Source organism: Aspergillus stella-maris (assembly GCF_047715825.1).
Source record: "Aspergillus stella-maris strain CBS 113639 unplaced genomic scaffold BDV14scaffold_12, whole genome shotgun sequence".
Classification (NCBI taxonomy): Eukaryota; Fungi; Ascomycota; class Eurotiomycetes; order Eurotiales; family Aspergillaceae; genus Aspergillus; species Aspergillus stella-maris.
The window spans coordinates 93,990-112,999 of NW_027396806.1; the positions used below are offsets into that span (position 1 = coordinate 93,990).

The 19,010-nt window shown below is 51.3% G+C and overlaps 6 protein-coding genes across 6 annotated transcripts; 1 reads left to right on the forward strand and 5 right to left on the reverse strand.

Annotated features, from left to right (window-relative positions):
* Positions 1–1,340: 1,340 nt before the first annotated feature.
* On the reverse strand, positions 1,341–2,084 carry BDV14DRAFT_20642 (uncharacterized protein). The gene has a single exon (XM_073774912.1). It carries the CDS (start codon positions 1,966–1,968, stop codon positions 1,462–1,464), a length of 507 nt encoding a protein of 168 aa, XP_073630609.1. The 5' UTR covers positions 1,969–2,084; the 3' UTR covers positions 1,341–1,461.
* Positions 2,085–2,199: 115 nt separating this feature from the next.
* On the forward strand, positions 2,200–6,455 carry BDV14DRAFT_197661 (ankyrin repeat-containing domain protein; the record flags this gene model as incomplete). Its single annotated transcript, XM_073772736.1, has 2 exons — positions 2,200–3,223; positions 3,307–6,455. 2 exons carry the CDS (start codon positions 2,200–2,202, stop codon positions 6,453–6,455), a joined length of 4,173 nt encoding a protein of 1,390 aa, XP_073630610.1.
* A 444-nt stretch (positions 6,456–6,899) lies between these two features.
* On the reverse strand, positions 6,900–10,547 carry BDV14DRAFT_20651 (putative translation elongation factor eEF-3). The gene is made up of 4 exons (XM_073774921.1): positions 10,275–10,547; positions 7,323–10,187; positions 7,136–7,223; positions 6,900–7,070 (listed from the first exon to the last, which is right to left on the reverse strand). Exons 1-4 carry the CDS (start codon positions 10,460–10,462, stop codon positions 6,957–6,959), a joined length of 3,255 nt encoding a protein of 1,084 aa, XP_073630611.1. The 5' UTR covers positions 10,463–10,547; the 3' UTR covers positions 6,900–6,956.
* Positions 10,548–13,473: 2,926 nt separating this feature from the next.
* Positions 13,474–14,675, reverse strand: BDV14DRAFT_168949 (putative glutamine-serine rich protein MS8). The gene is made up of 2 exons (XM_073767950.1): positions 14,370–14,675; positions 13,474–14,271 (listed from the first exon to the last, which is right to left on the reverse strand). The coding sequence occupies exons 1-2, from the start codon at positions 14,517–14,519 to the stop codon at positions 13,816–13,818; spliced, it is 606 nt and encodes a 201-aa protein (XP_073630612.1). The 5' UTR covers positions 14,520–14,675; the 3' UTR covers positions 13,474–13,815.
* Positions 14,676–15,692: 1,017 nt separating this feature from the next.
* On the reverse strand, positions 15,693–17,378 carry BDV14DRAFT_207200 (uncharacterized protein; the record flags this gene model as incomplete). Its single annotated transcript, XM_073775090.1, has 5 exons — positions 16,987–17,378; positions 16,811–16,917; positions 16,574–16,730; positions 16,152–16,444; positions 15,693–16,037 (listed from the first exon to the last, which is right to left on the reverse strand). The coding sequence occupies exons 1-5, from the start codon at positions 17,294–17,296 to the stop codon at positions 15,693–15,695; spliced, it is 1,212 nt and encodes a 403-aa protein (XP_073630613.1). The 5' UTR covers positions 17,297–17,378.
* Positions 17,379–17,840: 462 nt separating this feature from the next.
* BDV14DRAFT_197665 (uncharacterized protein) lies at positions 17,841–18,574 on the reverse strand (the record flags this gene model as incomplete). Its single annotated transcript, XM_073772737.1, has 2 exons — positions 17,841–17,879; positions 17,969–18,574. The coding sequence occupies 2 exons, from the start codon at positions 18,572–18,574 to the stop codon at positions 17,841–17,843; spliced, it is 645 nt and encodes a 214-aa protein (XP_073630614.1).
* Between the last annotated feature and the right edge of the window lie 436 nt (positions 18,575–19,010).

Genomic DNA, 19,010 nt, shown 5'->3' on the forward strand with positions numbered 1-19,010 from the left:
TCATGCTAGGTACTTTGGAGTTTGCAGTCTGCGGTTGTAAATCATTGGCTTTTGTTTTGTCTTCTGGTAAGAGAGGGTAGGTTGCTACGTGCTTGGATCCTCTAATGGAAATCAAGTCTCTGGACACTGGCCGGTACATAGTTATATTACTCGGACGTGAGTCAGATGCTTCGGCGAGATTCGACTCCCCTTCCCCAGGTGGCATCGGATGGTCCTAGCACTAGGACTGCTCATGGCTGTTTTTCACTTGGAATTCCAGTCCTTGTCTATCGCCTAGACTCGTCCATGGTAATTTAGACCAGCGGCTTCCCGCGGATCTGCAATCCTGGGGTAACCTCTTGGGCGCCAACAAAGACGAGAGTCCCGGCTACAGGGAAACGTTATGTTGTCGTAAGACCCCCGAAACTCAATACCCCAGACAAAGGTTAGCCTTGACGTAGTATGTAGTCTGCTCTCCAACACAAGCACTCAGGTAGCCCCGGTCAGTCGCAGTTCCGTCCATGGTTCTTATATTGCAGAAGCGTAAGTTAGCTCCTGTCCGCCAACCTCTTCGTCCGCATGCAGGAGAAGGGTAGGATGGGAAAGAGACAAAAAAGCCCTTGGCGAGCATGATTCCGCATTGCAAGGTTCCTCGCTACAAGACAGGAGTGAAGACGCTGCAGGTGCATCGCTCGCTGTCTTCCGGCGCTGGCTTCATCGACCGAGACTCGAGCGTAGAGAACTTCCTTGGTAGGCGGCTGTCAAGCAGCTTGTCTAGAAATCAAACATCAAAACTCTTCCAACTCGAGCAGGGCGCGTAGGTCCAGCTACATCGCTACATAGGTCGGCGAAAGTATCAAGGACATGGCTATTGCGAGCCAATGTCACTATCCGAATGTTATCTCTGCGAGTTCGACCAAGAGCTTGTCGAGCCTAGTCCATCCCTACTATCTTCCTTCCCAGACCGTCCAAATACAAACAGGCAGCGTGATGAGTCGGGCACCAGTACGTACACCACGGCGGTTGAGAGCATAGTGGTGCTGATCGGTATAGCGCCGAGCCTAGGCAAGGTGTGTCGCCAGGGTGATTGAATTCGTATCTGCAGTTTGTTCTATGGAAGCGGAGCTCGTAAAGCTGGAAGGATAGGCAGATAGAAAGGAGACGTTGAGAATCGAGACAAAGAAAGGCACTATCACACGGGTATATACATCTCTGCACTAGGAGGGCTGGCGCAAACATTGAGGAGACTGTTTTTTCCTCGCCGGTGAGGGGCGGTCTTGCGGTTTGTCCTCATACTGTGCCTGCACCCTGTAGGTTTGCTGGTAGTCTGTTGGTTTGGACACCGATTGTTTCCTTCTTCTGGCAGTCTCCGGACTGGTTGATCTGTCAAAGAAGATTTTTTGCTCTTTATAGGTCATTCCGCTTTAATGAATGATGCCCGGGCCGCAAGTAGGGTAAACATTGAACGTGCATTTTCCGTTGCTACCACCAGCATGTTTGCGCAGCTGTTGTTCTAATTGGATGTCTTTGGCAGCCCCAGGGCTCTTTTGATTTGGTGGAGATACGGACTATGCAATGCAGAGGCAGCCCGCTTGACCGAGTCGCGTCTTGGCTATGCGTGGCCTGCATAAGTTGCGGGCGGGAAGGGAGGAACGCTTCAACCCATTGGCAATTAATTGAGGGGCATTGGGTCACAGCGGAGGACTGAAAGAGGGGTAGAGCAAAAGTACCAGTCCCGCTTGAAACAATGTCATCATATCTGCTGCAGGCTCTCATCGAGAACTGTGATGTTTGCGAAAGGAGCGGGCGCTTCAAGCTCTCCTTACCACTGACATTCTTGCCCCAAGCGAGACGACTGGTTGAGGTTGATCCGACACACAGTTCACTTTCAAATCTGGCGCAGTCCAGATGTATACGTGCTAGCAGGTAGCTGGATAGGAGCAACTGCTTGGGGCCGGCCAATGAGCACTCAGTCCTTACCGCTTGCATGGTCGTTGAAGCTGTGTGGGTGAGGGAAAAGATGGGCCATGGACGATTTCCAAAGGCTTCACCGGGGAAAAAAAAGTATAGAAACTTCGAGCTCTCGCTGTGAAAGAATACAACGAACTGCGAAAATCACTGCTCTCAATCAGATATCGCAAAGACCCCTTCATTTTCTCTTTCCCTCGTTTTTTCAGCTCTTTGCAATTCTTTGCCCAATACTCTCAACAAATTCCGACGATGGCCACATACACCGACGAACAAATCCAAGACCTCGCTCAACAAGCGCAGATAGGTATCATCTGCCCTCTCACTCTCGAAGCGGTTGCTGTGCGACTCGTCCTGGACGAAGATTATGGAACCGTTCCTTTCAGTGAGCCTGGGGACGACAACATCTATCGCGTTGGTAGGATCCACAGGCACATAGTCCTCATTGCAACTCTCCCCGACGGAACCCCGGGGATCACGACAGCGACAGAAACCGCCAAGGATATGCTCCGCTCGTTCAGCAAGACAATCCGCGTTGGTCTCGTTGTTGGAATTGCCGGCGGCAACCCGGCCTTCGCCGACGTTCGTCTCGGCGATATAGTGGTTAGCTTACCCGGCGGCAACTCACCCGGGGTAATCCAGTACGACTGGAGGAAGGTCAAGGAGACCGATGCGGGAGAGGCCTTCGAGCGTCTTGGATCGTTGAACATCCCGCCAGCCTCCTTGAGACGGGCTGTTGGGAAAATCAACGAAGATGACGAGATCGGGGTCGCTCGCATTTCTGCCAACATCACGGCCGGTATCGAGACTTCGGAAAAGACGAAACGAAACTTCAAGCGGCCCGATCCCGAGACCGATAGGCTGTTCAAACTCGACGTTGTTCACCCGGTTGACCAGCCTAACTGCACCGTTTGCCGACAGGACCCGGACGCGGAGGTGAGAAGGCCAGTCCGCGAGAAGGAGTATGACTGTGTACCAATGGTACACTATGGTACGATTGCGTCTGGCAATGCTGTAGTGAAGAGCCCGGCGGCGAGACAGGAGTATAGCGATATGGTCGGGGGCGCCTTATGCTTCGAGATGGAGTCGGCTGGCTTGATGAACAACTTCCCTTGTCTGGCAATCCGAGGAATCTGTGACTACGCAGATTCGCATAAGAACGACGTCTGGCAGAGATATTCGGCCCTGGCCGCAGCCGCCTATGCCAAGGAGCTGTTGAGGTATGCGACGGTGGAAAAGATTGGAGAAGAGAAACTGGCCGTCGCAGAAGTTTATAGTAAGGTCACCTATAAGAAACTTTAGTTTACAACCAATGTATCCGTGTTTTTTCTTCGACTGACCCGTTCATTTGTTTCGTAGAGATCCTCGAGCGCATCAAAGACAAAAAGAGCCAAAGTACCTGCCTCGCATCGCTCGCAACGTGTGACTATACCGGACGCAAGAACGTTAGCCCTGAGGCTGTGAGAGGGACATGCGAGTGGGTTCTTCAGAGCGAGCAGTACCTGCGCTGGCGGACCGACAACGGCAGTAATCTGCTTTGGATTTCCGCTGATCCAGGTTGCGGGAAATCAGTCCTGTCAAGGTATCTGGTCGACGTCCGTTTGAGAGAAGGCAGCCCCAATTTGTCTGTATGTCATTTCTTCTTCAAAAGAGACGACAACAGCTCCTTGGCCACAGCCCTGTCTGCAATCCTGCACCAGCTGTTCGAGCAGCAACCAGACTTGGTAGGCCACATCATGCAACACTGGGATATCAATCAAGAAAACCTCAAGAGAGATGTCACCAGGCTCTGGGAAATCCTCCAAACGACCACGTCCGACTCAGCGGCACGGAGTACCATATGCGTGCTTGATGCTCTCGACGAGTGCGACGATAAGGACCAGGCGATTCTTCTCGCCAATCTCATGAGATTCTACACTGACGCTCGCTCCCTTGACTCGACTTCAAAGCTCAAGTTCTTCGTGACCTCCCGTCCATACGAGAATATTGAGAATGGCCTCGCTGCCGTGACAGTCAAGTGGCCGCATATACGCCTGGAAGACGAAAAAAATTCCGAAATCATCAGCGACGAGATCAATATGGTCATTCAGGCCATGGTCTCTAATCTTTGCAGAGATATGAGAGTTCCCGAGGAGGTTGGAGGGCGGATAGTAGAGGAACTTTCTCGAATGGACAACCGTACGTATCTCTGGGTACATCTGGTGATTGATGATCTCCGAAGCACGTTTGCGAGTACTTTCAGACCAGAGGGCGTGGCCATTCCGCAGTTACCGCGTTCCGTCGAAGATGCTTATAGCAAGATTCTCCAGAGAGTTGTAGATATTTCGCCAGAGGTGAGCGTGGTCTTAAAGCTCGTTGCCGGTGCAAGATGCGCGTTGAACACGCTGCAAATGGGACTGGTGGAGGGCCTTGCTACCAAGTCGAAGAAGGAGCTGCGTACACGAGCCAACGCCTATGCAGACCCAAGGCAGGTTGCATGGGGAATTCGACAGAGATGTGGCCTGTTTGTCGTTGTTCACAATGATCACATTTATCTCACACATCAGACGGCGAGAGACTTTCTCATTCAGGACTCCCGCGAGGGTTCTTCCAGATCCAATTCCAAGTTTCGTTTTACCTTGACAGAAGTTGAGGAAATATGGGCCAGGGTCTGTATTGACTATCTATTGCTGGATCCGGATCCCAAGCGATATGATGAGTCCTGCTGGTCCCAGTGCCTTAAGGAATATGCATCGCAAAATTGGGCCTCGCATCTCGGAAAGATGTCGGCATCTTCGCGCGCTGAATTGGATGAGTCTGTGTACAGGTTGTACACAGACAGATTCGATCAATGGAGGGCCATATTCTGGGAAGCTGTAGTTCCTTATGAGCATATACCTCGGCCATGGTTCGCCAGCCATGCAGCGGCTTTCAACGGACACACAAAGCCCCTGAAAAGACTCAGCGAAGAGGGGAAAGAATGCGTAACCCAAGCGGATGAAGTTGGAACAACTGCGCTGCTATGGAGCTCTTGGTCTGGTCAATACGAGGCATCTAAGCTGTTGTTGAGTCACGGGGCCGACGTGAACGCCGTTAGCGAACGGTACGGTACGCCCTTGCTCGTCGCTGCTCTAAAAGGACACGATAGCATTGTACAACTGTTATTGGACCATGGAGCGAACATTGACCACCATTGCGGCAAAATAGGTTATGCTCAGTATGCGGTTACCGTACGATATGAAACCAACTACGTGACGAGCCATGTGGGAACAGCTCTATGGGCTGCTTCGTTGGGCGGGCACTTTGATGCTGTTGCGCTTTTGCTTCAGAGAGGAGCCACGGGCTTGGATTTCGCACTGATGTCGGCTTGCCGAGGAGGAAACCTGGACGTCGTACGCCTCCTCGTTGATAGAGGAGCCAACCTCAACGCAAGGGATGAAGAAGGCATCTACGGCACTCCCGTCCAGGCCGCGGCGATGGGAGGTCATTTGCACGTTCTTGAGTTCCTTTTCGAGCGAGGAGCTGAGGATGAAGCTTGGCAAGGGAAGTATAATACCGCCATAAACACAGCTTCCGTTCACGGCCATGGTCGACTCGTTGAGTTTTTGTTGCAGCACGCGGAAGATGGCTTGTATAGCAATCACGACTATTCGGAAGCCCTCAAAAATGCATGCTATAGAAATGACCTCCATGCTGTGAAAGCACTGGCGCCACTCGTCAATGACATTGACGCACCTTTGACCATTTTCAAGCAAAGTGCTCTATTCCTTGCTCTTTGTGAAAGTGGCCCCGAGGTCGTACAGACCTTGCTACGGAACGGAGCTGATGTTCACTCGGGAAATCCCTTGCCGGTAGCTGCTAGTCTGGGCTATGCTGAGGCTGTCAGATTTCTCGTCCAACATGGAGCTAACGTCAATGAAGGAAACCCATTGATGTTCGCCACCTGCAACGGCCACGTTGAGATTGTGAAGCTCCTCGTTGAGAAGGATGCCGACGTTGATGAAGACCGCCCATTGCTACAAGCAGCTAGTCGCGGGTATCTCAGGATTGCAAAGATTCTTGCCGTGAACGGAGCTGACGTTGATGACGGCTTTCCGATGGCGGAAGCTGCTCGCAATGGGCATGTTGAGATTGTTAAGCTGCTCATAGATGAGGCGGCTAATGTCGATGGAGGCTTCCCATTGCTCGAAGCTGCCAGGGCTGGCCACAGCGGAGTTGTCAGTCTGCTCCTGAAGAATGATGCAGATATCAATGGAGGCTACCCTCTGGCAGCAGCAGCAGGGTCCGGCCATGGCAAGATAGTCAAGCAGCTTATCAAGGCCGGTGCAAATGTTGATGGAGGCTATCCTCTCCATGCCGCCATCAGGCATGATCATCGCCAAATCGCAGTGCATCTTATAGAAGAGGGGGCGAATGTGAATGCCAAGTGCGGTGGCGACACTGCACTTGATGTTGCATGTGCCATGAACGTAGAGCCGATAATCAGGTATCTCTCGAACAGCGCAGTCCACATCGAGCAAGACTCCTGACTCCTTATTACTTGCCATTAGCATAGGTCAACAAAGTGGACATCTTTTTTCTTTATTAAAGTTTCACTTCTGAGCAGGTAGAAGCGATGCCTCCCTATCTCGACAGGGATAGACACTCGACCAGGGCCGCTATCATGAATGGACTGTATCCTGACCGAAAGCCTTTAATGGTTTTTTTCGGTCTGGTGGTGTATGCAAACGATTGCACCATCGGAGGATGGAGCAAAAGCGATCAAGTCCTGAAACTACCGGACAGGAAGGCACGCGGCGACGCAATCCGGGCAAACCCTTTTCCTTGCCGACCCTGCCGTGGCCCATCTCTTCATATTGGCTCCGTGCGTGGTTGAATATACTATTCGCACCAGGGAAGATGATTGCTAGCGCTTGAGGAAAAGCCAAATGTTTGAACTTGAAGTAATGAAATTCATAGGATCGTAGCCTCTATTCGACATGACATAAAAACGAAAACAAGCCCAAGACTTTTTGGCTGTATCAAGTAATTTAGAAGTCATCATCGTCATCAACATCCTCACCACGCTTCTTCTTCGCCAGACGCTCCTTGCGCTGCTTTCTCTTGTCACCGGAGGACAGCTTGACCTTCTTCTCAACCTTGGTCTGTAGCGCGTTTTAATTAGCATTTGATCCCGGAAAATCATGGCGGTGGTCGGGGGAAAACGTACCTTGTTGCCCATGGCGTCAACAATCTCGTCAGGCTCTTCCTTGGCCTTGAGGCGCTCGCCCGACCCTTGACCCTGTACCCAGTGATGTCTTGAAAAGAATCGTCAGCATTATGATGTGTGATGGGTGGTGGATGAAGGTAGGGGGAGGTTGGGGGATGGGGGGGGGGGAGTGGTGCGGGAAACTTACCCGGAAGGAGTCATTTTTCCGTCAACGACAGCCCAGACTTCCTCAGTGAGGTTGGCAGTGAACTCGGCAGAGTGAGTAATGATGATAACACCACCCTCGAAGGACTTGATAGCCTTGGAGAGGGCACCAAGAGAATCGCGGTCGAGGTAGTTGGTAGGCTCGTCAAGGACGATCACGTGAGGGCGTTGCCAAGAGCAAGCAGCGAGGACGACCTTGACACGCTGACCACCAGAGAGACCGCGCATGCGAGAGTGAGAAACAAGCTCATCCTCAAGACCGAACTGAGCGCAGTGGGCTTCGATCTCCTTGCGGACCAAAGGACGGAACTGACCGCTGGCCAGAGCCTCCTTCTGGTCAACCTCGGCGACCTGCTTTGAGTGGGACTCCATGATCTCGTTACGAGGAATCCAGGCGTTGTCGCTGGTCATCATGGGGGTCCACTTCTCGCTCTTCATGCCAATGTTGTCACCAAGCGAGAACGAACACTCGTATTCGTAAGTGTTCTTGTACTTGCGACGACCGTGGACACCAATGACACGACGGGGAGAACCTTCAATCTTGTAGATCTTCAACATGGCCTTCTCGTCATCGTCGGTGACGATCTTGTTGGCACGGTCCATGGTCTCACGGTCCTCACCAGTCTGGAAACGCCATTGAATGTACTCAGAAGGAGTCTTGTCGAGGTGGTGGTCGATGTGTTCGAAAGCGTGCTGCTTGATATAGGCGATACGAATGTTCTCGTGCTGGTAGACATCACCAGTGGTGGGAAGAAGTTCACCAGTCAGGACGTTGACCAAAGTGGATTTACCGGCACCATTGGGACCAATGACGGCAATACGGGATCCCAGAGAGACCTGGAAAGTGATGTCGCTGATCTGAGGCTTGGTGGTGTTGGGATACTGGAAGCTCATGTCGGTAACACGGATGATAGCCTTGGCCTTGGTCTTGACACCCTCAAGGAAACCAGGCTCGGGGAACTTGAACTCCAAGTCACCAGCACCGAGCTCGTAGTAGGAGCGAGCAGCGGGAACCCTCTTGACGAACTCGCTAAGGGTACCACGGTAACGCTTAAGCTTGAAGCGCTCGTAGTGGACGACGTGCTGGAGGACGTTATCCAAAAACTTGCTGTCGTGAGAGACAATGATGGAGGTGCAGGGGGAGGTGCGGAGGTAGTTCTCCAACCAAGCAACGTTCTTGACGTCCAAGTGGTTGGTGGGCTCGTCGAGAAGGAGGATATCAGGAGCCTCGAAGACGGCACGGCAGAGAGCCAGCTTCATCTTCCAACCACCAGACAGAGCAGTGATAGGACCGTCAAGCTGCTCACGGAGGAAACCGAACTCCTCGAGCTTAGCCTCGACTTCGTCCTGCTTGGGTTCCAGACCAACTTCACGAAGCTTCTTGATAGTCCAGCCAATGACGGTCTGCTCAGTGTCGGCAGAGTCCAAGTCGTGCTCGACGAAGACGGTCTTGACCTCATCCTTCTTGGGGAAACCTTCAAGCTGCTCGTTGTTGATGGCACGCATGAGGGTAGTCTTTCCGGTACCGTTGGGTCCGAGCAGACCGTAGCGCTGGCCACGCTTCAGACGAAGGCTGGTTTGGTTGAGGAGAATCTTGGCACCATAGGCAAGCGAGAAAGTACAGTTGCAAAGATCCTCACCTTCCTCCTCGTCAGAGAGCACTTCATCAGCGGCAGCGGCGTCAGGAGAGGCACGCTTGCGGAGGGTTTCGGCGATAGGCTTGGCGGCCTCCTCACCGACAATGGCGGTGATGTAGGGAAGAGCGTTCTGGGTCCAGCTAATGACCTCAGCATCCTTCTCATCGACAAGTTGACCACCAATGGCAGCAACGTAGTTGATGATAGCCTCTGACTTGTCAGCCTGAGCCTTGAACTTCTCGGAGAGAATATCCTTCAGGATGCCAGCAACGGTCGCGACATCACCAGCGGTGGAGACCTCAGGAACCTTGTCACCAGGACCAACATCACCAACACGACGAAGTGTCTCCAAAGCCTGCTTTTGCTTGCCGACAGCCTCAGGATCCGCAAGCTTGACCTCCTTGAGCTTTGCCAACAGCTGCTTCAAGAAAGGAGCAACGATCTGAGGGTCTTCGACGAGCTTACACATGTTGTCGATAATCACACAGCACTTACGCTTGATGGCGGTTTCGCGCTCGCCAAGACCACGGTCAAGCAAGGGCGTCATGATGGCCAGAGTAGGGCCGGTGACATCGGAGACGAAAGTAGTGGCACCGAGCAAGTGGACGGTTTCGGGAACATTCTCAGGGTAAGCGATACAATCAACGAGCGCGGGAATGAATTTCTCAATATCCTTGTTGGAAATCAGACCGCACACGGTCTCCAAGTCACCTTTACGGATCGGTTCACCCTTCTGGTTATCCTTGTCTCCCTCCTTGACACCGCGAATACGTCTCGTGACAAGAGGGTCTGTGTGCCACATGGCGGCGGAAAGAACGGGAACCAAGTCGGGAACACGGTAGGAAAGCTGAACAGGGGCGCTGCTGACGAGCTCAAGGATGCAATCCAGCGCAGCAAGCTTCTCTCCTTGGTTCTTTTCGTTGTCGAGACTCTCCAGAATGGTAGGGAGAACAACCTTCACGGCGTTGGGGTTGATGGCCTTGACGATGGCGAGAGCGGCGTCCTTGGCAGTGTCAACCTCACCTGGAGCAGCCTTGCTAGCCTTCTTGCCGGCGGCCTCGAAGACTGGAGGGAGGAGAGTGACAAGGTGAGGCTCGACAGCGGCGGCGATGGTAGCGTGAGAGGCGATGTCACGGATGGCGTGGAGGGCACGCACGCGAGCGGCACCATCCTTCTTGCTGGCGAGCTGCTTCTGAATGAGCTCAACCGCCCTGCAGAGTAAATCAGTCAGCAAAGATGATTTAAATGTTGGGAGACGGTGTAACGCCCGATATGGCGGGGCTCACTGCGAGACTTACTTGAGGGGAAGGGTCTGCTCGGGAATAGGGCCGGAAAGAAGGTGAGCAAGGTTCTGAGTAGCAGCGTTCACCTCATCGGGGCTGGAGGAAACGTTGAGGTTCTTGAAGAGGTCCTCGAGAACCGCAACGGACTGGGCGGTCTCCTTGGCGGAGGTGGCCGGAACGGATGCAACATCAACAGCAGGCATTTTGAATGTCGAAGGAATTTAAACTTTTGCAGAAAACGTGCGAGGTGAAGAAAATTATTCAAAGAACCGAGAACGAGAAAAGACGTTCGAACGTTCTATTAGGGGTATCTCGAGGGGAACGGTGAAAACTGCGCCTGGGTAAAAGACACAGGAACCGACCAAGCGGAAATCTATGATCCCTTTTTGTCTAGGACGAGAAGACAAGCAAAAGAAGTAAAAAAGAAAGAGGACCAGACCTCTATCGAAGAGATAAGGATGATGGGAGGGAGGAGGAGGAGAGAGGGAGAGGGAAAGGAGGGGTGAGACTTATTTATCTTGGATGTGTGTGGGTGGGCTGCAGACTTTTTTCCCACTTCTGCCTTTTGCCGCTCGAAAACTTTGGCTCTGCTCAGATTTTTTACTTCCAGAACACTAATCAGGCCCCGCGCTAGCCTCGTCGGGGGCTTATTTGCCTCAGGCCGCTGGGTTTTATCGATAACGAACTGGTTGTGCTCAAGCTATTGGCCCGCAATCGATAACCAAGCCAGCCCTCTGTACATTAGCGACTATATCGCCGTTGAACACCGGATCTACAGATATCAAGGACTTCATCTGATTTTTTTGACCACCAACAAGCTCCGATGACTGATAGTACCTGTTCTCAGCCTAGTCATCGTGTTAACTGCTCTGTCCAAGAAAAGAATTTGTCTACTTCCGATGTAGAGCACCAATGATAACGGGCAGCCCTGTCGCCCTGTCGGAGATGTTTCTATCCCTGTCGCCACCATCAACAACCCTCAACCCGGTGGCGCAGTGATATTTCTATAATTTGCTTTATATTTCTGTCGGCCAGGAGAAACAAATCCTATTCGTCAAGCATCCCTCCAGTTCCTGGCCTCGCGCTCAGGTAAATCAGCCATCGCACTGTATTTGTTTGATGTGTCTGTCCTCTGTCAGCAGCATAGCTGAAGCGGGTCGACTGGTGTTGGAAGCAGAGACTGAGAGCCGCAACCAGGAAAACTAACAGCTCAGGGCAACGATTCCAAGCCATATCCAGAACGATATATGCCGGGTACATCAAATAACGTCTCGGCTGGCTGAAAATTCAGGAAAAACATACGGAAATAATCCCCTTTGCTGACGCGGCTAAGTTCATAATCTCCCTGGCAAGACAAGACAAAATGCGAACAAATCTCGGAGTCAGACTCGCGAGAATCCCTGGCACCTGAAACGATGGGCTGAGTTGGACCGTGGGCAACAGAGCGACAGACACAACACCGCTATTTCCTGCTGCTCACCGCATCGGTTTTTCGAATTTATGAGGATGATCATTCGTCCGGTTTCTTCAAATCAAGACCATAAATTTATTAATCTTACTCTCTGGGCTCCCGTCTGACAGTCCTTTCAAAGTGGAGCGTCTCTTTATCGATTGTCTCCGGATTTTCGTCCTTATCCCCCGCGAAATCGCAGCGGATGGGGCCCGTGGCTACGATAATCCATCAGCAAAAAGAAAAAACCACCCAAGCGTCAACTCCACTTCAGAACCTTATCCTTCCTTTTTTGCATTTTCGACATGTCGATATTTTCCGACTCTTTTCTTGGATCCTTATCGTGGGGTTTGTAAGCTGAACTACAGGGCACAGAACTGTCGCATCATCCCAGGCCTGACACCAGAGCCGCACCAATCCTTCCCAATCTCGAGACAGTACCGTAACCCGAAAATTTTTTGGTCACCCAAGAAAGGGGCAGAGACAGAAATCTGATCTAAGAATAACCAAAATCCAGCCTTGATTCCTAGGAAAAAACTATCAGCCAACCACAACCCTCCCAAAGAAAAACTAATCTAGCCCGCAACGTCAGCGCGAAGTTTTCCCGGCCATTCCGAATAATAATGTTTCTTTGTAATCATGCCTCGTGGCTGGTTGAGGCTTGAGCGATGCTTTATTCTTATGACTTGATTCGGGTGCGTCCGTGCCTTGTCCGAATTTGATTTCTGACTTTTATCTCTAGGGTCTGTTTGGGGTGGTTTTTCTTTCATGTGAGTATTAGCGGACTATCCCTTGCTGACGGGGCACTTATCACCTACCTCCTAGTATTGTATGGGAATTAGACACCTCCAAAGTACTTACATTGCGCTACTCACCTAGGTAGGTAAGTAAGTGGTACCAGATAGACTCATTACCCGCCGAAAATTGAACTGCCATTATCATGACTGGCGCTGTGATATACTATCGAGGGTTCTTACTATACAGCCCTACGTACTTTACTAGGACTCTGTATCCTATCCATTAACATATTGCGAAATGGTCTACAGTACATAGTAGACACTCCAAAGTCCCAGCAGCCAGTCCTTCACCTTCAAGTTTCACCTCCAGTGTAATTGGTACGAAGTACTCCCGTCTACTCTGTATGAGAGCTTAAACTCCTGCTACGTACTTTGATACTTGGCCACGATAGTTCCCGAGTCTCGACCGTCGCCAGCCTTAGGTACGTCGCCACCACTGCATTTACGTCGTGATGAAGTACTTACCAGATACCTAGGTACCTAGGTACCCTACAGCTACTATTATACAGAGTATAGCGCCTCTACAGACACCTCTGACCGAATACAATTTATGCCGTTCGCCGTAATCGAATGCTCTGTGCTTTTAAGAATATTCTGATACTGCAATACAACTTCGAACCTAGAAAGCACAGCGTACATATTCGCCGCTTTCATCATCGCCCGTCAGATCCCACCTATTTGGCACCTAAAGTACCTAGGTAGCTTGTGATTTGCGGATAAAGTTACTTAGTAAGTTGCCCGGCGGGAGTGGTTGGGACGTGGACGGGGTCAGTGTGGCAGCCGCCTTGTGGGCGGGTGGTGGGTTGCATGGCAGGTGGCAGATGATTGCTCGTGGCTGCTGCGTGGCGAGTTTGGTCCATGGTCTCTAGGTAGGTACCTTTAGGTGCGGACTGCGGAGTGTAGAAAGCACGAGTGTGCATGTATTTCATGCATATAATGGCTATGGGGGATACTGGGTATGTAATTTGCATTTTGTATATTTATCGTAGGTCTTGCGGACTTTGGTCAGATTTTGTGTATCGTTCATTAAGAATACATTCGTGTCGCAATGGCGATCCATAACTGGAATGCATCCGCGCTTAAAATAATATGGTATTCAATAATCATAGTGTCAATAAAAGGAATTGCAATACAGGTCCTGCCTCTAAAGGATAAACATCTAAGAGCTGCTGGAGCTAGAGCTAGAAGAGCTCGACGAGCTCGAGCTGCTTCCGCGTTTGCGGCCATGGCTGTGCTTCTTGTGCTTCTTGTGTTTCTTGTGCCTGAGTCGATAGTTAGTACCATACTTTTGTATAATAGCAGCCTCAACTCACATCTTAGAAGCCGCGTTCATTCCCACTGCTCCTGCGACCGCACCACCAACGGTACCCAGAGCTCCTCCGCCCATCTTGTGGCCTAGGAAGCTACCAGCGGCACCACCGAGCAAAGTCGAACCCAGTCCTCTTTCGCCTTCAGCTCCAGCCGGCACCGGCGTGTGTCCCTGCTGCGGGGGGTATCCTCCTTGGTGGCCGCCGTAGTATGCAGAGTTCTCGCCGCCGTGGGGCTGCTGATAATGTTGCTGCTGGGGAGGGTAAGGAGAATGACCGCGGTCTTGTCCGTAGTTCTGGTGCGGGTCCTGCCCGTATGCTCCGGGGTGTTGGCCGTATTGGCCGTGCTGGGGTTGTCCGTAAGACTCTTGCGGGGGGTATTGCTGGTGACCTTGCTGGTAGTGAGGGGGTCCAGCGGCGTACGGATCATGCGGGGGCTGGTTGTAAGGCTGCTGGTGCTATATCAAGATAGGTATTAGCATCTGGCATCATGCGGAGACATCGGATGCGCAAGAGATGGGGCAGGTATTTGCGATTAAGAACGAGCTGAACTTACCTGAGGCGGATAGTAGCCCTGCTGCGCTTGCCCATCATAATGAGGCTGTTGCGGAGGATATCCTGGCTGGCCTCCGTATCCCTGGGGCCCTCCATAGTAGCCCTGGTCATGCCCGGGTGGACCGCCGTACTGATTATGGTTGTAAGACATCGCGGGGTAGTGCTCGGCGGATCGTCGATAGAACGCGATATGTCGATAAGCAATAACGCAAAGAGAATTATTATTGCTATAGAATAACAGAGCCGGAGAAAAAGACTAAGTGAGCGGCGGGCTGACGAGGTATTTAAGAGGCGCGAACGGGGAAAGCACCATCACGGCACAGCGGGTCAAGCCTCCGAGGGGCTCGGGAAATGATGAGAGGCGCAGCAGTGTCGTCGTACCCGCTGGGAAAAGCACAGAGTCCATCAGTTATCCATTCACAAAACAGATCCCTCAAGTGGCTGAGCTGGATTGTTCAGCTCTTCTCTTTGTCAGTTGCCCGGCGCTTAGTTGATGATGGCGACACGATTCAAGGATGGATGGTTGGTGAGGGGCAATCTCAGGAACCTCAACCTCAAACTCTCCTTCCTTCAATAAAACACCTGTCTCAAGGACTGCGCCACTACGTTGGGGAATATCGCGTGAAACTTCAGACCGCATCAGACAGGATCGCGACTTCGCAGACATCGCATGCCATGACCTGCAGAAATAAGCTTGTGCCGAGACTGTCTTCCGCGCAGGGTTCACGGTGGGGAGGATGTGAAGCTATACTACGACCAGTCACCTTTTGACCTATGCAAAATTGCGGATTTTGCAGTTCGCGCATATGGAGGACTCTCGATGCGGCTAAGTTCAAGGTAGCAATCCTCGTATTCTTCTCCAGGATGGGTTTCAGCTCAGACGGTGGGTCGCCTACTACTGCCACTGCGCGATAAGTGGTAATCCCACGTACAGCCCTCCATTACTGCGCGCTTGTGCGTGCGATTATGAGGATATCATGTGGCAGTAGTGATTCTCGGACTGACCTCTACTATTCATTTGTCACCTCAATCCTACCTTACAAAGTGGCATCGACATTATGCATGGTCAACATCCGGGAGTCGATATATAAGAAGAAAAACAGTTCTTTTTTGAAGAATGACATGCTACCTGGGGCCTGCATCTGCCACAGCGAAGCCATTTCTCAGCCATCTCTCAGCCAGCGCCAAAAGCGCCGGAAAATGAGGACAAGCAATGCCTTGTAGAGTACGATCATATACATCCAGCCAAACATTAAACCATTAATCGTAACAGACTAACAGACTAGCAGACTTCCCAGTCCCCAAACCAAGTCAATGCCTATACTCAATCACTCCACTCCACCGACGCACCCGTCCCACTCGACACCCTCGCCAACTCAATAACCCTAATTCCATCCCTAACAGTCCCCATCTGCACTTTCAACTCCTCCTCCCCCTTAAGAACCCCAACTATATTCTCCCAAAACCCCATCCACCGCCCCCTGATACTCGGATAAGCACCCGTAAGCAAACCGCTCTCTTCATCGAAGGATTGGATTTTCGCGTCGTAGAGATCATATGTCGTGAGTTCGCCTGCTGCGTCTGGTGGCTCGTTTCCAAATGTGGGCGAAAGGGGAGATGCGCCGGTGAAGATTTGTGTTTCTTGTGGGCAGGTTGGGTGGGTTTGATACTACATCAATAGAAAGATATTAGTCTTGCGTTGACGTTGATAATGAGGATGGAGAAAAGGTGGAAGAGGAAGGGAAGAAGAAGAATGTGGCAGAAGGGAATAATGCGGACGAACTTTAACATATGATCCCTCTGTCCCACGAACAAACATCTTCAATTGCCTTCTCATGGGCGTGATGATGCAAGACTTGATTGTGACGAGGAGGTTTTCTTGGTCGCCGCTATACTGTAAAATGATCGTGTACGAGTCCTCGGCGTCACTTTCCCTCTCAAGATCGACATCGACATCGTTCCCGTTCTGACTCTGACTCTGATTCTGCTCCTGCATCCCCCGCTGACACCGCAAAAAGGCCGTTACAGACGCTGGTCGACCAAAGAGTGTAAGCGCTTGGTCGATCGTATGGGCTCCTATACAGTACAACGCCGCCAAAAAACAAAGCAAGATGTCAGCGTTTTGTGGTAATGGTGGTAGTGATTAAGAACGTAACTGCCACCTCTATCGGCGGAGACAATTGTATAATGGGAGACCAGGCCTACCAAGCGTAAACATATGCCCATACCCCGCCGTAAACTTTTTCTCGTCCAGGTGGTCAAGCCAGGGCGGGTGGTCCCAGTCATAGTGGAATTCTGCTTCAGCGATTTTGCCCAGGGCGTTGGCTTTGTGCAGGTGCGTGAGGGTTAAGAAGTCGCCATCCTAGGGAAAGTCTGCGTTAGTTTTGGTTTTGGGTTTGTTGATGGAGTAAGAGGGAGGAGGGAGGAAGTGGTCAAGTATACCCATCGTCGATTCTGATAACAGGTCAAAGTCAGACTCTTTTCTTTCGCCAATGTAACCAACGCATCTGCTTCTTGTGTTGTGCGGGCGAAGGGTTTGTCGACGATGACTATTCCATCCAGAATCAGTCCGTATCACCATTAGATTTGGCGAGTGAAAATAAGGGAGTAAAGCACACCATGCTTCCCGGCCCTCAACGCGCCCTCCGCAAAGAAAGCATGGGTATCAATGTGTGTAGCAACAACGACGAGATCAATGTCCTTATCTGCGAAGAAGGGTTCTGGGGTGCGGTGGTGGCGGATTCCGGGGTGGTCAATCGTGCAGTGGGAGTTGGGTTCTGGAGTAACTGTTCTGCTCGGAGTGTTCTCGGGGGGTGCGGCGCGTTGAAGGATCGCTGTGATGTTGTATTCGGGAATCGAGGAGATGAAGGGGATATGGTAATTCTTTGTTGAGAAGCCGTAGCCGATTATCCCGACGTTGATGGGCATTGTTATGGTTGGACTTGGGCTGATGGTGAGGCGAGGCAATATTCAAAGTTAGGATGAGGGTAGAGAAAGGGGTAGAGTCGTGGATGAGATTGAGAAGGAGTTGGATGGAAGTGAGGAAGTCGGAGCGGGGATTGTGAGAGTATTACAATTCGAACTGGTTGCTCGTGACCACCGCGCAGTGCAAAATACCTTATTGGACGGGGTTGTTCAGTAGGTACTGTTGGATGCAGCCGAGATAGGGGCCATTATTTCAACCAGCCAAGGAAAGAAAGATACTAGAAATAGCTCTTTGTGGCCACTTGTGGTCGTGCTACGCATGATTGGCTTGTTAATGTTTACGTAGTTCCGTGGTAGTTACCGTAGGGACTTATACACTACTTTACTACGTTGTCTCGGGCTTGTATAGCGAGAATCGATGAGAAGTGGTTGCCTTGAACACTTCGACATGGGGATTGAAATGATGGTCCACCTAGTCTGTGCTGTCCTTCTTGAACTGCCTCTTACAGCAGCCCAAATAATGAAACAGCCGTTATAACAAATTAACTCAAAAATCAGGAGATTCCGGGTCCAGCAATGGCGGATTCTGATAGTTCGGCGGTGGCACGTAATCATTAGTCTCGAAAGTCCCAAGCGTAGATTTAGATACTGGCCAGCTGCCATATTCAAGCTGACCCCGGCTTCTGAGAAGATATTGGACACGTTGAACTCAATCGCATCTCGAAATTTCTCGTTGCGGTCCCATCTCAATCGATTTAGTCGTGCAAATTGCCCAGCAGAGACGGCATCGGCAAGCCCAGACAGAGCCAGCTCTAGTCGAGGGAGCTGGCTACCGATGAAGCCCGCGAGGTCCAGAGACACGATGTTAGGGGGCAGCACCTGAACAAAAAGCTGATGATCGTCATCCCTCAACCAGAATCTAGTGTGGAACTCATCGAGGTTGAGAAACAAGTGTTCGAGGGCAAGAAAGCCTCGAAAACTGAATCTGGCCTTGGAGTCCTTCCAATCTTTATCTTGGACACGTCTTCGGAGATCAAGGTGTATAGATTTGAGCGTTCTGCGGTGGTAACTGAGGTATTTCACTGCGTTAGAGAGATAGAAGTGGTCTCCGTCATTGTGCGGGTCGAAGTAGCCGTCGCGAAAGAAATTGGACGAATGGGCTGATTCATAAGAAAAGCTGCAAAGATTGTTGCAAGAGGCGAGAATTCCTTGGAGGCTATGCTCATCCAGTCGACTGAACGTAAAATTGATATGCTTGAGATTTGGAAGACGAGGGAACATAGTTCTGGTGGACCTAAGCCTCCACACATGTGGAGATTGAACGTTTCGAGGAATGGCGACACTTCAAAAAGAGCAGATGCGCACTGACCAAGCATGAAGAAGTCATCATTTGTGTTACCGTGCAGTGAGATGTCGACAATCTTGATAGGCGGTTGTGGCTGTCCGACGGCGCGAAATCCAGCTGTGCGAACTATCTCGTCTTTACCCTAGTCAAGTTGAAGACTGCACCGCTCGAGATTGGACAACAACGTAATAAGTAGAGTAACTAGGTCAACACCTAAAAGCCCGCATTGCTGAGACTTAGTGATTCCTAGAGCAGACGCAATTTCCCGGATTGTGTCCCGAGACTTGCTTTCGTCAATGAAGTATTTCCGTGGCGGGTCTGGCCCTACATCCCATGGTCGAGATTGTCCGAGATTGCACGGTGGAGGATAGT

Bases quoted from the DNA above. Each gene is read 5' to 3' on its own strand.
- BDV14DRAFT_20642 (XM_073774912.1), bottom strand. From the start codon at position 1,968: ATGCAAGCGGTAAGGACTGAGTGCTCATTGGCCGGCCCCAAGCAGTTG.
- BDV14DRAFT_20651 (XM_073774921.1), bottom strand. From the start codon at position 10,462: ATGCCTGCTGTTGATGTTGCATCCGTTCCGGCCACCTCCGCCAAGGAG. The intron at 10,188-10,274 runs GTAAGTCTCGCA...TTTACTCTGCAG, and splicing joins GAGCAGACCCTTCCCCTCAA to GGCGGTTGAGCTCATTCAGA. The intron at 7,224-7,322 runs GTAAGTTTCCCG...ATTCTTTTCAAG, and splicing joins GGAAAAATGACTCCTTCCGG to ACATCACTGGGTACAGGGTC.
- BDV14DRAFT_168949 (XM_073767950.1), bottom strand. From the start codon at position 14,519: ATGTCTTACAACCATAATCAGTACGGCGGTCCACCCGGGCATGACCAG. The intron at 14,272-14,369 runs GTAAGTTCAGCT...ATCTTGATATAG, and splicing joins AGGGCTACTATCCGCCTCAG to CACCAGCAGCCTTACAACCA.